At 38.9% G+C, this 17,736-nt stretch overlaps 1 protein-coding gene across 1 annotated transcript in view; it reads left to right on the top strand.

Moving 5' to 3' along the window:
• LOC126092653 (neural-cadherin-like) overlaps positions 1-17,736 on the top strand; it is a 314,704-nt gene that overhangs the window by 64,625 nt on the left and 232,343 nt on the right. Inside the window, exons 6-10 of the mRNA XM_049908375.1 lie at positions 3,946-4,118; positions 4,213-4,362; positions 4,501-4,806; positions 4,887-5,160; positions 6,114-6,322. Of these exons, the coding sequence (XP_049764332.1) occupies positions 3,946-4,118; positions 4,213-4,362; positions 4,501-4,806; positions 4,887-5,160; positions 6,114-6,322 (1,112 nt within the window). The remainder of the gene's footprint in view (positions 1-3,945; positions 4,119-4,212; positions 4,363-4,500; positions 4,807-4,886; positions 5,161-6,113; positions 6,323-17,736) is intronic.

The following is a 17,736-nucleotide window of genomic DNA, read 5'->3' as shown; positions in this document are numbered from 1 at the left end:
CTCCGATGCCATGAGAAGATGCATCGACTGCAAAAACAACTGGTTTGGAGGGATCTAACGGAATCAAACAGCAATCACTCAACAAAGCAGATTTGAGCTTGTGGAAAGCAGTGTCACATCCAAAGACCAAACAAAAGGAACATTCTTATGCCAAAGGCGATGCAAAGGCACTGCAATCTGCACTGCATTTGGGGTAAACCGAATATAATATGTAATTTTGCCCAAAACAGACTGAAGTTCTTTCAAGTTCCTGGGTGCTGGCAAGTCTCGAATTGCACGGAGATGTGATGGCAAAGGGTGGATACCCTGTCCATTAACCATATGTCCTAAATACTGAATCTCAGTCTGAAAAAAATTGCACTTGTGCCTGTTACACTTGAGTCCTGCCTGCAAAAGTACAGTAAATAGGACACGCAAATTCTGCAAATGTTCGTCAGGGGTTCGACCTGACACAACTGTATCGTCCAGATAATTTGAGCAACCAGAGACAGTGGCACACAAGTGCTGCAAGTAAGACTGAAATATAGCAAGAGTTGAAGCACAACCGAATGGGAGGCGGTGAAACTTGAACAAGCCAAGGTGAGTGTTGATCACAAAATAGCGCGGCGACTGTTTGTCGAGCGGAATTTGAAAGTATGCATCCCGCAAGTCAACCATGGGAAAGAATTTTCCCGCACTCAACTTATCAAAAATGTCTTCAGGACGCAGTAAGGGAAACGTAGCTACCAGTGTCTGGAGATTTACTGTAGATTTAAAGTCAGCACAAATACGGAGCTGACCATTTGGTTTCTTCATACACACAAAGGACGAAGCCCATGGCGAAGCAGAAACAGGTTCAATGACACCACTGTCTTGCAAATGCTTAAGTTCAGTAGCTACGGTGTAGCACAGTGCATGCTGTACCAGGCGTGCATGACAGAAAATAGGTATAGCATTGTCTTTAACTACAACATGCGCTGCAAAGGCTGCGGCACAACCAAGACCATCAGAAAAGAGTTCAGCAAAATCATCACATAGTGTGGCAGCACTGTCTGCATGGTCACTAGCGTTGATGCAAAGTACGTTGTCCTGAATTGTGAGGTCAAAAAGTTCAAATGCGTCCATGCCAAAAATGTTCGGAGCATCACTAGAGCTGAGCACATGAAAAGACACAGTTTTCGTCATCACACTATATGCAGCCTGCAAACTACACACGCCGAGCACCAAGATTTCCTGTCCAGTAAATGCAGTCAGTGTGAAATGTGAACAACAAAGCGGGGGTAAACCAAGCAAGTCATACGTGGCTTTGTTCAGTAAAGAAACTGACCCACCAGTGTCCATCTGTATGCAAACAGAATGTCCACAAATGTTCAAAGTCACAAAAAGTTTCCTCGCATCATGCTGAATACGAGAGGAAGTGTCTGACAAAACTTTATTCACACAATGATCTGTAGAAGCACGTGAAGCAGAAGGCTTTGAATAAATGGCATTAACGTCCATAGGCTGATATGAATCATGATCAAGGTGGTTTCCGTTGTGGTGACATCCACGCGAGCTACACAAACAAGAGACAAGTTGTGAATTAGAGTTTCTCTTACTACATACAGCTGCACATGTCCTTTCTTATTACACAAATAACCCTGTGCTTGATGGGATGGGCAACTGTCCTGTGGGTGGGTACGAAATCAGTTAGGACATGATCTCAGTTTCTTGGTGGGTGCCTGGTTTGAAACTTGTTTACGTGCGTGCAAGCAGCACGGCGTGGCTTGCTGTGCTGAGGCAGGATGGAAAGGCACGTGTTGTGCCGCACTAACAGTACACACACACAGGGGTCACATCGAATGTGGAAGTAGCCATGTCTAATGTATCTTGTCTGTCTAGAGTCCACTACTTCCTGCAAAGACGGGGTTTTATATTTTAGGATTTGTTCGCGAATGCAGTGATCCACCACATTCTGTGCAATAGTGTCTTTAATCATTATATCCGCATATAAGCGTCCATATGAGCAATTAAAGTCACAGTCAGATGTTAGTCCCTGAAGGTCCGCTAACCAAGATTTATTGGACTGAGTAGGACCATGCCGGAGACGAAAGAATTTGTAGCGTGCAGCTACCACATTTACACTATCACGGAAGTGGGAGTTCAAAGCATCAACCAATTTGTCACAAGTATTAGCTTTGGGCGAGTGGTGGGAAACAATTTTACAAATACATGGTATAACACAACACCCGCGTTGGCAATGAAAAAGGCAAGCCGCTCTGTACCTGGTATGTTGTATGCTGCGAAGTGTACCTCGAGCTGGGCAATGTACAATGTATTCTGGCCAGCATTCAGTGTCCGGATTGAAGGCACAAAATGGCGGCGCTGTAGGCGTCGTTGGCGGTGGTACAGGCAGAGACATCGGAGGCACTGAAGTAACTGCAGTTTGGAGTGTGACCAGTCAGTTTATGGCAGCAAGCAGCTATGTCATATGCTGAGCGTGAAAACGTACCAGATCAGACAGCAAAGCCTGTTCCTGTGGTGAAGCCATGGTTTACACAAAAGAAAACCTTATAGTGAATGGCGGAAGTAGTCAGACACTGAGGCACACAGGCAATTTGACAAAGCTAAAGCAGTACCACGCAAAAAAAAAAGAAAGAAAAAGAAAAATCCTCGTCGCCAAGCTTTTGTATCCCACCTGGAAGGCAGTGCGTAGGTCTCCTCCTGTAAACTGAAGGGTAGGCCAAATGTAGGAAGCGAGTAGGAGCAGGTGAGGTAAAAATCTCAGTACTGCATATAACTGGTTTTACTATATCGCAACAATATAACTTGAATACATAAACTATTACCTAACTTTGGCTGAGATGTAAGTAGGTGCGAAGCCAGATGTAAATGAGCAGAATCTGGAGCGGCGCTCATAGAGCTGCACAGTGCCAGCTAGAGGGCACTGTCGTTGGTGTCGGTGCCATAGTGTCAACCTAAGAACTTTTACCTACGCTGTGGCATCATAGCAATTGATACCATAGGGAGCATTTTAAAAACCAAACAAATATACCGTGATGCAAATTTCATAAATATCTCAGATAAGGGCCATGGCAAAATAATGAAATGACATGTAATCATTGACCACCAATTGCACTATGTTCTTCCTTACATTGGTGCCAAGTGCTGTACCTACTAAATAAGCAAATGCAGTTGCATTAGATGGTTTAAATAATAACTGGATTGTGATTTACATGACAACAATAAAAGATGTTAAAGTAGGCTTTATTTTCATGTGGTTGTTTTCTGTTACAGAGGTCATTAACAAACTGAAGCAAAACATTAAACAAGGAATTGATAATCCCTATAAATTTTAAAGAAAATTAAATAAGTATCTAAAGAAAATTAAATAAGTATCTAACTATTCAGCCCCCCCCCTCTCCCCTCCCTCTCCCCCCATAAATTAACTGATTATCTGGATGCAAGGACTGAAGATTCTGTTAGTCGTATAACAAGTGGTAATGCTTATTGTAAATGAATTAAATGTGCTGAAATGATTGGGTGAGTCACTTTCTGCAGCAGCTTCAGTCCCCCAGAGATGCTATTCCCAATGATAATTTGGGAATATAGAGGAAATCAGCAGACCTATAATAACAAAATCCATTTAACATAATTTACCATATGCCTCATCTGGAACTAAAATTTTATAAACTTTGAGTCTAGTGGTCTAACACAACTTGCAGGGACAATTAGAGAAATCAGTTTTATCCCTAGAAATATCAGTTTTATCTGTAGAAATCAAATAGTGTCAAGCATATTATACAATAAAGCAACCACTTGTTTTTGTAATACCCCATGCTTATCAGATATAAATGAATTCACCTGCACAGTAATGTTAATTGATATTAAGTTCTCATATAATATTGACAAATATCATATTTCAATTTCAGTATGATTGTCACTGTCAGTGTAGCTGCCAGTAATTAATGTGATGTTTTCCAACAGGCACAGGTACAGTTTCCATCTTGGTCAAAGATGTCAATGACATGCCACCAGAGTTTACAAAGACAGAATGGATTACTGAAGTTGACGAAACGGAAGGATTAACTGTGCCAGAAGACACAATTCTAACTGTTACTGTTCATGATCAGGATGAAGTAAGCTCTTTGCAATACAAGGTATTAATCACTACATGTGTTCTCTGTCATACTATTCATAACATACAGATATAGACACCAGACATTAAAGTCATGGTAGTGAATCATTTCTCAGGTTGTTGAGAATAGTGGCTATGGCTCTGACAAATTTGTACTGATTCCAAATTTTGATGGAAGCGCAGCACTGAAAGCCATTAAGCCATTAGACTATGAAGAAGGGAAATATAATAATTATTTTAGGTTCAAAATACAAGTTACTGACAAGGTATGTATTTAAACTGCACATTAAGAACTTTATTATTTCCCTCTTCCTCCCTTGAGTTTTGTAGCTTAGTATAAGGTACATAACTTTGGCATTACATAACAAGTTTGTACTTTCTATAAGCACCTTGTCTGTTTTAAGGACACAAATAATGATACAGATGAGTATCATACCAGATATTCGTGGGTTGTGATAAAATTACGAGATATAAATGACAATCAACCAACATTTGAGAACAGTATACGTGAAGTTTCTGTTGAAGAGAACACAGAAGTTAATACGTCTTTAGCTACATTTAGGGCAACAGATGCTGATAAAGGAGGGAAAAGTAAAGTTAGTTACCAGATTCAGCGCTCCTCTGATACCAGGAAACATTTCCGGATAGACCAGCAGGGGACAGTCTATCTACAACGTAACCTTGATAGAGAAACATCACCTAGACATGAGGTAAAATATTAACTATAATTTTTCTGCGTATTATTGTTATGCTTTCAGAACCTGAATAAAACTGCGCTTTAACTGTACAGGTACAAATTTTGGCAGTTGATGATGGATTTCCACCAAAAACTTCAACAGCAACTTTGATTATACTAGTTAAAGATATAAATGACAATGCCCCTGTATTCCAGCACAATTATCAGCCAGTTGTACAAGAAAATGCTTCTCCAGGAATCATTTTAGAAATTTTTGCAAGTGATGAAGATGACAGTCATATTGGAAATGGGCCACCTTTCACTTTTCAAATGGCAGATGATGCAGATGATGCTATAAAATCCTCATTTCTCATTGAAAATATTCACAGTAAGTTAACACAGTATTTTCTTTTTACAAATGTATTCCAACTAAAAATTTAATTCATTCATAAGTGGGTTAATAATATTACAAAAGTTTGGATATTTTTAGCAGTTCTAAGATGAGCAGAAGAAATAAAACAAAATGGATACATGGGGTATTAGAAAATATTTTACTAACACTCTCATCAAATATGACAAGTTCAGTGGATAAGTGGAACATTGAAACATGCATATTTAAGATTAGAAAATTATGAACATTGCTTTAAGACTGCAAAGAAACAAAGAGAATCTCTGTGGATACCTCTTAGTCATATAGAAATGCTGTTTTGTTATTGTTTATTTACAATGTAGGTCCCTCAATCTGCCTGTTAAAACTGGCAACAATAAAGTTGATAGGAACTGATTAAAATCCAGTGCAAAGAATTGGGTAATATTTAGTGTGGGACATGAACACAATGAAAAATGAAAGCAATTATATAAAAAGAATGAGAAAATGTATGTGTAAAATAAGGAATTTAGAAATACAGAGTGAGAATGAATAACTGTCTGTAGTTAAAAGGCATCCCCATCTAAAGTATTCGATACTGAACTTGGTAAATAAAATGATTCATTCAGCATGCTGAAAAAACGGTCATAGTGCAACAAGAGAACGTGTTAAAAACATGTCACACTTAGTCAATTTGTGTAATTTGTGTATCTTTTGTGTAATTTGTACAACTATTGATACCACCTCCATATAAAATGCACAAAGATGGAAATAAGTATTCAACTGACATGAATTATTTTTCCTTATGCTTCCACATGTCTTCTTTTTTTAGCAATGTTTGTTCTAACAGCATCTTTCTTTTCTTTTTATACATTTCTCTACACTGTTGTATCACCAGTATATTTGATGAAAGTTTAACTACATGCAATATCTATCAAATTCTGTGCCAGGTTTATAGTTAATTTTTTTTACAGGTGGTGCTAATGGAAATGGCTCAGCTGTTGTATCATCTCTGCTGTCATTTGATAGAGAATCACAAAAGAAATATCTAATTCCTGTAGTCATTAAGGACTCAGGTAATCCTGTTATGTCTGGAACATCGACTCTCACTATCACAGTTGGTGATGAGAATGATAATTCTATGGCTCCTGGAAACAAAGAGATAGTTGTTTATAATTATATGGTAAGCTTCCTCTTATTTTTTTAATTAGTGCTTTAGCTCATAGCATGAAGAATGAAGTAAATTTGTAGTGATGTGTTAATAAACACCTTTTTTTATTAATTATCTGAATAACACATATAAAACTACAATATCATGCTAAAAAACATGTACACACACAATGACAGTTTCACATGAACAGCTACATTATCCTGGTGTGTCAGCTCAGCTTTGGAGTTGTGCTGGATGGAGTAGATACAAGCGATATCGAAATTATGATGGAATAAAAACAGTGGATGGAGTAAAAGTAACCTCATATCATATATTTTAAGTGTTGTGTAGCAAAAGGCACATTAACAAGGCTAAACTGCAGCTAAGTTACATTAAGGTTAGTTTATTCCATCCAAGAATTGACACTGTCTTAAGCTGCTAGCAGAGTAAGTCACCGTGTGAATGACAGTATGAAACAGAGAAAGAGGATGACCCCAGAGAGACAGTCTAAAAAAAAATAGTCACACACACGCTGTACATGCATCCACTACCCTCCACCCACATACATTCCTCTGTGGTCTTTCTCTTCTTCTGTTCTATCCTTGTTCTTGTCTCTCCCTGTCCCTCTCTTAACCATAACTCCTATTTCATCATGTAACTCATGCAGCTGTCCCTGTCCATACCAGGGTGAGCTCAGCAATGTAACTTTCTTATGCCATTCCCTTTATGCCTTACCCTTCTTAGCTGTGATCCTCACTTCACTCCATTCATCCATTCCTCTTCCCTCCTTGTTTTAATTTCATCTGCTTCATGGGCACAACCCCTTATTCTAGATGGGCCACAGTGCTGGGATGGAAACCAAGCTACAGTTCAATCTTGTTTAAGTGCCTGTTTATCACTAGACATCCTGTTTATATGGTGACTGGGTACCTTTACTCTTTAAAATTAAAAATCCTGTTTATCTGTACAAACATTTGAGCTTTGTCTTATTATTTATTTGGCATAAAGTGAACAATCAACAGCCTGAGGGGGATTTCTTCTGCCTGGTGGGTAGGGTGAAAGGATTTTGAATAGTATGCATGACAGAAAATGACCTTCACCTAAGTTTTTTGTGAATGAATCACAGTTCCACCTAAGTGGATACATTACTTTACATAATACGCATTGTTGGAGCTCTGAAAAGCCAAATGTAAAACGTGAGGCACCCCTGCATGATCAAAAAAAATAGGAGTCTAGTGTAGTGTTGGTGGAGAGAAAACAATAGGCCCTATTCTTTTACAGGAAACAATTAACAGTGAGAGATATATGGAAAATACTTTGTGGCCTCTTTTTTGGGCAATTGACCAAGAGAGAAAGTGTTTTGGTGACCTTCCAGCAGGACTCTGCAATGGCACATACAGCCAGCATCTAATTACAGAAAATTCATGATGTATTTCAAGATAGAGTTATCACTAACATGTGACCCCTTGTCCCCCCCCCCCCCATTTAAGCCCCTGAAATTTTTATCTGTGGGGGGATATTAAAAGAGAAAGTGTACAAATGAAATCCATCCGCTTTAGATGAACGTAAAACTAACATCCGTCAAGAAAATGCTGCCATTTCTCAGTGAAAGTGCAGGGTGTAATGAGGAATTTGCTGAGCAAGTGCTTAAACAACGAAGGGAGGCAATTCCAGCATCTCCTTGCTTAATGTACAAGGGGATTATAATTAAAATTTCAAAATGCTATAGAAATAACATCACTTGTCAGAATTATGTCAAATTGCAATGGACTATTATCAGAGAAGGGGGAAACATATGGCAGAAGAAAAAAAATAATGTGAAAACTGATCAATACATGGCACTGTATGTGGCAGAATATGTAAGTGAAAATACCTGTCATGTGCATGACCCATTGAAGTTTGTTTCATGTCTGCAACATTTGCCATGACTGTCTCAATGTAGGATTGCACTCTGCTTGTAAATTGGTATTACAAGAAAGATGACTATGCAGACATCACTCTGCAGAAGTTCCAGATACTGAAGGGTTTGAAAAAAAGGTGGTGGTCTGATGAGTGCCATGAGTCTGGAGAAAATGATTCTGAAATTCGAAAAGTCTGGTTCTTTTTGTGTGCAACCTAGTAGAGGAGGAAATGAATTGGTTTGATGTCAGTGGAAGCAGTGGCCACAGCAATGCAGGAGGAGATGAGTGGTGGTGTGCAACCATGTAGTGCATGGACAATTGCCCGGACATTGGACATACCCATGAGCATGGGTATGAAACATCCTTCTTTGCTGTCCATTCAAAATTACCCATGCATACAAGTTGTTTCCTGTTGAACATCTAGCAAGAGAGACCTTTGCCTTAGAATTTCTTGCTCGCATAGAAGTGGACAACGACTGGCCTTGGAAGATTTTGTGGACAGACGAAGCCCACTTCCGTCTGACAGGATATGTCAATAGACAGAATTGTCGAATATGGCCAATGGAAAATCCACACGTAAATCAACCAGCACCAATTCAGCCTGGAAAGGTGACTATGTGGTGCAGTTTTATGGCATCATTTATCATAGGGCCATATTTTTTCGAAGATACAAGTGTTTCTGGTCTTGTTACCATCACTGGTAAGTGCTATGAGTGTCTTTTGCACAACCATATCATTCCAGCTCTCCAACAGTGTGGATGTGTGGATGGGATCATTTTTATGCAAGATGGTGCAAGTCCGCAAATTGCAAAACCAGTTAAGCAGCTGCTGAAGTGCCATTTCGGAAATGCTAGAATTAGCAGCTGCCATTTTCCTACAGCCTGGCTGTCCTGATCTTAATCCGTGTGACTTCTGACTGTGGAGCTATCTGAAAGATGTTGAGTTCAATGTTCCGATTGCAAACATAACTGCATTGAAGGCAAACATTGCACAAAACATTCTGAATGTGACCCTGGAAACACTTCGATCAGTTGTGGGGCATGCTGTTTCTCAATTTCGCCGGCCGGTGTGGCCGTGCGGTTAAAGGCGCTTCAGTCTGGAACCGCGTGGCCGCTACGGTCGCAGGTTCGAATCCTGCCTCGGGCATGGATGTGTGTGATGTCCTTAGGTTAGTTAGGTTTAATTAGTTCTAAGTTCTAGGGGACTGATGACTACAGATGTTAAGTCCCATAGTGCTCAGAGCCATTTGAACCATTTTTTCTCAATTTCAACTTGTTGCAGAAAATGGTGGACAGCATATTGAACATGTTTTGCACCAGTCACACTGAAATTAATAATTCGATTTGATTTTTATTGATGCTTTTTATGCAGTTTTTGGCCTCAGGACAATTAAAAACTGATGTGATTGATGCTTTTATGTGGTTTTTGGCTTCAGGACAATTAAAAACCGATTTTTCCCATCTGATGTGATATGGCCTTGCCATGGTGGATGTTCTTACGTAACTAATAGTATCACACCTGTACAGCCATGCACACTGAGTAGCACAGTTTGTTTAATGTCAAACATACATCTTAGGCAATGTTGTATGATTCATTTGGCATTTTTAGTCAACCACTATTAAATTATGATGTTTACAGCACCATTTATTGCTACATTTTGTAACTATTTATTTTTCTTCTGTCATACATTTTCCCCCTTCTCTGATAATATTCCGTTGAAATTTGACGTCATTCTGACCAGTGGTGTTATTTCTACAGCAGTTTGAAAGTTTAACTTTAATTATAATCACTATGTACATGCATATTTAGTGTTTTTATGTTATGTATGTTAGAAATAATAATAACAAATTGCCTCCAGGAGGTGCAACACCCAGTATATGATATAGAAAAATATCAAAGTGGATAACAATGCTTCCAGTTTTCAGGACTGGAGAGAATTGGTTTAGTGTGTTTAGATAGGAGAAACAGCCAAATCACTAATAAAGCAAGTTAAGAGGGACCCATCTTGTACAAGAAGTAAGAGAGCCAAAGCAGAAGGAAAATACATTGTAGTGACTAAAAGCCAGAATACAGCATTTTAGCAAGTGATGTTGTAACAGATTTACAGGGTTACCCAAAAGCAGTGTTGTAGCAAGCCTAAAGGGTTACCAACTAGTTAGTATGGGGAATGCAAGGCTAGTTCAGGTGCAATCAGTTGTGGTCAAGTAGATGTGGTGGATCATTAGACAACATTATCTAGAAGACAAACAACACGCCCCAGTCATCTTCATTGTAGTTGCTACTTTCTCTGGTAAGACCAAGAGAGACATACACCATCAAGTTGTTGTTGCCCCTGCCAGAAACAGACTGATCCTTTTCCAAAGCATCACTGTCCACTCCTCAAGGGATACCCGCAGCCCGCTCTTCCCAACTTGCGAGCACTGCCTAACTGGAGGCGCAACTCATCAGGCTATTTAAAATCAGCAGGCTTGCTGAATAATGCCACATGCTCCCTGCTGCAAAACTCTTTGGGGGGGGGGGGGGAGGGGGGGGGGACTTGGGCTCATTCCTCAACCTCAAGTATTCATAAACAACAAAACTTACACAGTATAGAGACATAATTACAGCAACAAATTCAAACAGCAAAACTGCCCCTTCTGATTACAATTAGTGTAAATATAAATGTTCAAACAAAAATGATAACAATTTTTCATTCAAATAGGCCTTAGCTTGAGATGGATAGATTCTGCACTTCAGGATTTCTGATCGAGATGGTCACCTCGGTAAAAGTCAACAGCTGTACAGCAGTGGATACACCAGTTCCTCTCAGAACACAGCATTGAGTGTGACCAGTATTTGAATGGGTGACCATACAGGTACACCATGCATTGCTGACAGTTCTCTCTTTGCCTTTAAGCTATGGGAGACAGGAGGGTGTAACATAAAGTCCCTGATCACCAGTGGATGTCAAGCTTGGCAGACTGTTTGATGCTATTCAAGAGGACCAGGCTATGTGCCAGCACTGTGTTTCACCCTCTCCCTTCTCTCATTATCATTATCATCCAATACCTACATGACACCATACCACACACACATTACAGATACACTTAAACAACACATATTGCTCACAATTCCTGAAGGAAAGGTGTCTGTGGGTGCAAAGGATAGAAAACACATTTCTAATTCAGGAGGCGGAACCTGCCTCTTGGAGTCTTCCAGCCAGTCATACCAAACAACTTTACTTTTACCAGCATAACAAATTTCACGTCCTCCACATGTCCCCTAAACTGGAGCAGCAACTTGCCCACAACTCTTGTCAGTAGGTGCACTAGCTACACCAGAGTTGGGAATCCAAAATGTATCCTCTGGAGGTTAGCCACCTCCCAACATTGTACCTTCTCTGCTTAAGAACACAAGAGGATCTCAAACTGTCCATGGCTCCTCTGGAGTTCTAGATTTGCATCACACTGATCTGGTGCAGGAAGAAATCATTAATATTCCACAAGTTGGCCTTTGGACAATTAGGCTTAAAAGTAAACATAAGAGCAACAGGAGCTTACTTTTGGACCTCATGGACAAGGGTAATAAAGGCAATGGAAAGCCACTGCTAGGACTAATCCCAGAGAGAATAATCATTATGGTGGCAACCTATAAACGCCAGTCTTAAGGTATGATTAACCCACTCAATGAAGGATGGATTGGGAAAATATGGTGTAGTGTTTACACGTGCTTTACCCATCCCAAACTGGAAACTGAGCAACAGATTGGATTTAAATGCCATAGGAATGTCAGAAACCAGAAACTGTGGAGGACCAGAAGTACTCAATATGGACTGCAAGCAATGAATAGTACCACTCACCATGGCCTCCCGTGTCAGGGCTAATCAACAGAAGTGCATCAACACAAACCTGTGTAAATTGGTTACCATGCTTTGAAAGCATGAAGGGCCCACAAAATCAATATCAATCTTCTCCCTTGTGGAATCCACTACATTAGATGCCAGTAAACAACGGCACGTATTCGTCACTGACCTACTTATCCCATGAAGTGTACATGCTTAGACCAACATGCTGATGTCTTTGACCCTCCCCTTCCAGAGAAAATATTCTCCTGAATTTCATCCTACCCTTAAACACTCCCAGATTACTGCCAACAGGGCACGCAAGATAACATTTAAATGGGAACCAAATTTAGGAATCAAATTATGGGGCATCATAATTTCGCAGTCTTGGTCTCCATGACTAATCCAATACAACACATTATTCTTCAATCGATACCAAACCATATAATCACCCACCTCAGTTAAGTCAGATTAACCTTAGAATATGCATATTTACCTATCATCAGACTCTTAAATAAGAGGGGCAAGTCTGCCAATATAAGGTGGATTATGTCAACCAGGAGTTCTGAACAATCTTCACTAAATGGGGTTGTTCCTCTCCACAAAGGTGCAGCTCAAGGTACCCAGCACAATATTCTCTAATTGCATGATATGCTGAACCGTAAATTGGAAAGTCAAGTTACAAGTGGCTCTTGTAGCAATATGCTCAGTACGCCTTGGTCTCCCAGATACTCAACTAATGGCCTGATTATCAGTTTCAGGATGGAAAGGACAGTGTTCTAAAAACGTCCAGAACTTTTACTCACTGAAGAGAACCACTAACACCCCCTACTCATGAACAGAATACTTGCTCTCCAAGTCCGATAAGGTTTGTGATGCATAAGCCACAAGAAACCTAACTATGTGATATTCCTGCAGCAATAGCCCAGCAACACCAGACATAGATGTTTCAGTCTCCAGTATATTCTCTTTGGAGAAACCTGGAATTGCCAGGACTGTTACACTGGGCAAGGCATTTTTAAACCTTGAAATACTGAAATGCTGAAGGATTCACTTCATTGGAATTTTTTCCCTTGTTCCTAATTTCATTCGTGGGGCTTGCCACCTGGCCAAAATTTGCTATAAAACTGGTAAAAAAAATATTATTCCAATAAATCAGGCTATATCCTTAGTATTTCTAGGTAAATCAGAAGCATAAATACCTTGAGTACATTCTTGGTCAATGCTAACACCATCAGGTGACACAATATGCCCTAAAAATGACCCAGTCCAAGGTCAGTATGCTGAATAAAACCAGCCTCAAAGATACCTGGTAATCCATTTGCCATCCTAAACATAAACTTCCAAGTGAAATCATTGATCCACAATTTAAAATATAATTAATGTAATAACTGTGTCTGGGATCATTGGCAACTTTACATATCCTGAGAACAGGACCAAATGTAAGGAATTTACAATAACATAACTGACAAAGAAGATGTGGGGAACCTCCTCATTCCTTACCTTATCAGGTCACTTGATTTTCAAAATTCTTCTGTAGGACCACATCGCAAATGTTTCACTTCTCTTCTGTTCCAGTTTTCTCATTGTCCACGATTCATTACCATACAATGCTGTGCTCCAAACATACATTCTCAGAAATTTCTTCACTGAATTCAGGCCAACGTTTGTTACTAGTAGACTTCTCTTGGCCAGGCCTTTTTTCACCTCTGCTAGTCTGCTTTTTATGGCCTCCTTGCTCCATCCATCACTGGTTATTTTCAGCCTAGGTAGCATAATCCCTTTTTTTTGTGATCCCCATTTGAGGACCATTTTTGTAGAACTTGCTTTATTAAAAATATAAAATTTTGCGGTAGACACATTTATTTAATTAACAATCAAGTTTAAAGAGAATTTTTTTTAATTAACAAATATTCTGAATGCGTTTTAAGACAGTCTTTGCATATACATAAAAATTTTTATAATTTATCAAGTGCTGGAAGTAAAAAAACAGTTTTCTTTTTCAAAACTCACTTTGTGCCCAAACTAGATCAGTATGACACTTGAATATTAAATGTCTATTTTTTACATTGAAGTTTTTAAAAAAATTTTCTCTTATACACAGCTGCAGAGGACTCTTCATCCTCATAAATTCTCTGTGAGCTGCTGTGATTTTCATATTCCTCACCACTTGCAGAGAGTATGTCACTGTTAAAGCTTGGTGCATCCTTATCAATGAGATGGAAATGTATTAGCTTCATTACATCCTTCTTCTTTTCTGCACTCATATGGTTTATCTTGGGAATAATTGTAGCATGTTCATGGTTTTGAACAAAGGAACATCCTTCTTCAAAAGATCACAACAAAATTCCGATCCAGGGAAATATATTGTTTCCACAGCACATCAAATCTGGCCACAATCTCCTCCACACCAGCACCTTTCCAAACTTTGTTGGAATATTCCTATATTCACAAGGCGATATGATCTCTCCTTTCTTCTGATATTCCTTCTCAACTCTACTGCACATATGATCCAGTGGCATGAAACTATGATCCAGTGGCATGAAACTGTATCCACAAGTAAGAAAATAGTGGGTTAGTTCTGAGAACACTGTAGTCCATTCCATAAAATGTACTGGCATACAGAGCATTATAGAACTCTAGTTCTGACTGTTGCTTGAGTCTGAAAAAAGCTCAAGTTTCAAACCTTTCTTACCAATATCTGTAGTCCTGTATTCCAAATAATGTAGGAGAAAATATTGTAGTGCAGATGCAATTTCATTTGCACCTATCCTACCTTCTCTTTCACACCAAGTATGCCGAAAAACTTCACCAACACCTTGCTTTGGTTTGTGTATCACCACAGTCAGGTTATAGAAACATACCTGTCATGTGTAAAAGACTTCTTCCATAGAGAGGTTCCGCAGGGGTCCATTTTGTTGTATGTCAAAGACAATTCATATAGTATCTTCAGAGTATTTGTTCATGATGCTGTGGAACTTCTTTGCTCAGGCCTTACACAAGCACAGGTTAGTTTTACATGCTTCCTGGCATTCTTCAGTTTCTGCAGTCTTTATTTTCAGTTGGAGCTCCTTACATATTGAACCGGTCTCACAGTGAAGGTTATCACACCCAAGATTAGACTTCTTATAAAACAACATCTTAAATTTTGACATGCAACAACTTTATTGCCTGCTTGTCTTTGTTCTTTGCAAAAATTTTCCCACATTTTATTTACTTTTAATGTTGGTGGCAAATGTGACCTGCTCATTTTCTCTCTGTTGTAATGACATTGTGTCATAACTATGTCATCTTGAGTTCCTCTTCAACCATCTCTTCGTTCGTGTAGTGCAGTCCCATTTTCTCAGTAGTGCCAAGCAATCAAGGCTAAGTGACCCCACAATACACTTACTTTTTTCTGAAATGTAACAGCGCAAACTGGAACTTTGAATCCATCTCAAAGTTTTATCTTATACTTGATACACACTTCAGTGGGATCTCTAACGTATCTGGCTGGTGCTATGGTATCCATGTACGACAGCTGGAGCTTCTTACTTGCTCTTATCTCCTGAATAATATAATAAATTACTGAAATATGATAAATCAGCATAAGAGAATTTGCCTGTACAGTAGTCTTTCCCTACATGATTGCTTGCCTCTCTCATTTCGGAATGCCAGCAGTCAATACCAGGAACAGCATTTTGCTTTGAATATTGAGATGATTTTGTTTTGAAGATATTGGACTACTGCTTTTCTCATCTTTTACAGTCACCACTTGTTTCACTCACAGCACAGGAATATTATATTCACCATCACCTTCCATAGTTACTATTTAACACAAGTCTAGTCTTCTACAGTTAATTCCACAAAATGGTGGAAACTGGTAACCAACTCACATAACAGCTATCATCAACAAACATAGTTTAATACTGTTCATGCAAACTAAATAGACATACTTCGCAGTGGCTAATGGTAGCTCCCATCAGCTACCGCACCAATTGTCAGCCTAGAGGCGCCAAGGAAATCATTTATACCAGGAATGCCATAACACAGAAAAATCCTTGCTCTTACTTCTATCACATCACACATTAAACAAATTACAAGAAAACGCAACAATACCTCTAACACCTTTGGTAAATTAAGTAGCGTAAAGTGAGTTTTTAAAAGACCCCTACATTCACATGACATGGATTTTGCAAAAACAGCCTGTGTGCTCTGTTGTATAAGTGTGGAATAAAGCAGATTTTGATAAAGCCGAGTGCTTAGGCTGGTAGAGGAAGCTGAATAGTACGTGTTAAGAAGAAAAAGCTATTTTCAAAACAAAACAAAAAAAAGGCATTCAAATGTGATGTTAAATTTCATGCTGTTCTCATTATTTTTATCTTTCTTTGATTTACTCTTAATTCATATTTTGTACTCATTAGACTATTCATTCCATCCAACAGATCCTGTAATTCTTCTTCAGTGTGACAGAATAGCAATGTCATCAGCAAATCTTACCACTGATATCCTTTCAACCTGAATTTTAATTCCTTTCTTTTATTTCCATCATTGCTTCTTTGCTGTACAGAATGAACAGTAGGTGTGAAAGACTACAGCTTTGTCTTACTCCCTTTTTCATCCAAGTACTTCATTCTTGGTCTTCCAGTCTTATTGTTCCATCTTAGTTCTTGTACATATTGTATATTAACATCTTTCCTTATAGCTTATACCTACTTTTATCAGAATTTTGAACATCTTGCACCATTTTACATTTTTTCCAGGTCAACATATCCTATGAATGTGCCTTGATTTTTCTTCAGTTTTGCTTCCATTATCAACCACAATGTCAGAACTGCCTCTCTTGTATGTATACCTTTCATAAAGCCAAACTGATAGTCACCTAACCAAACGACGGTTTTGTTTTGCAATTTTTCAGCAACTTGAATGAGTTGTTAAACTGACTGTGCAATAATTTTCACAGTTGTTGGCTTTTGCTGTCTTTGGGATTGTGTGAACGATATTTTTCAGAGAGTCTTATGGTCTTTCGCCAGACTTGTACACTCTGCACACCAACATGAATAGTTATTTTATTGCCACTTCTGCCAAATATTTTAGAAATTCTGATGGACCCTCTTGCCTTATTTGATATTAAGTCATCCCAAGCTTTTTTAAAAATTATGATTCTAATACTGGGTCACCTATCTCTTTCCTGTCGACTCATGTATCTTCTTTTATCATATCATCTAACAAGTCCTCCCCCTCATAGACACATTCAATTTACTCTTTCCACCTATCTGCTCTCTCCTCTACTTGTAACAGTGGAATTCCCATTGCACTGTTAGTGTATTGTCCTTGCTTTTCTGTATGCCAAGTCAGTCCTCCCAACGATGCAATGGGACTGCAGCTGGTGAAAGGCTTGAAGACAGTAAATACCAACAGCTGTACTTTTATTATACATATGTTTTTGGATAGGGTCTGCCTTTAGCAAAACACAATTTTGTTTTTTAACCCAAACATGTTTCACTGCAGTTGCAGCATCTTCAGTGGGCTTTTATTTTTCATCTTTTTACCACATGGTGTGGTTTTTTGGTAGAGTTTGCTCAGAAATGCCTAGCAGGGCATCAAAATATTAATCTTGGGGTTGAAGCTCTTTTTTCTGTGTTTGCTTTAATAATACATATGTTTTTGGATAGGGTCCGCCTTTAGCGAAACACAATTTTGTTTTATAACCCAAACATGTTTCACCGCAGTTGCAGAATCTTCAG

Source organism: Schistocerca cancellata, chromosome 7, assembly GCF_023864275.1.
Source record: "Schistocerca cancellata isolate TAMUIC-IGC-003103 chromosome 7, iqSchCanc2.1, whole genome shotgun sequence".
Classification (NCBI taxonomy): domain Eukaryota; kingdom Metazoa; phylum Arthropoda; class Insecta; order Orthoptera; family Acrididae; genus Schistocerca; species Schistocerca cancellata.
The sequence above is the reverse complement of the archived record's forward strand: the minus strand, read 5'-3'. Positions and strand labels throughout refer to the sequence as shown.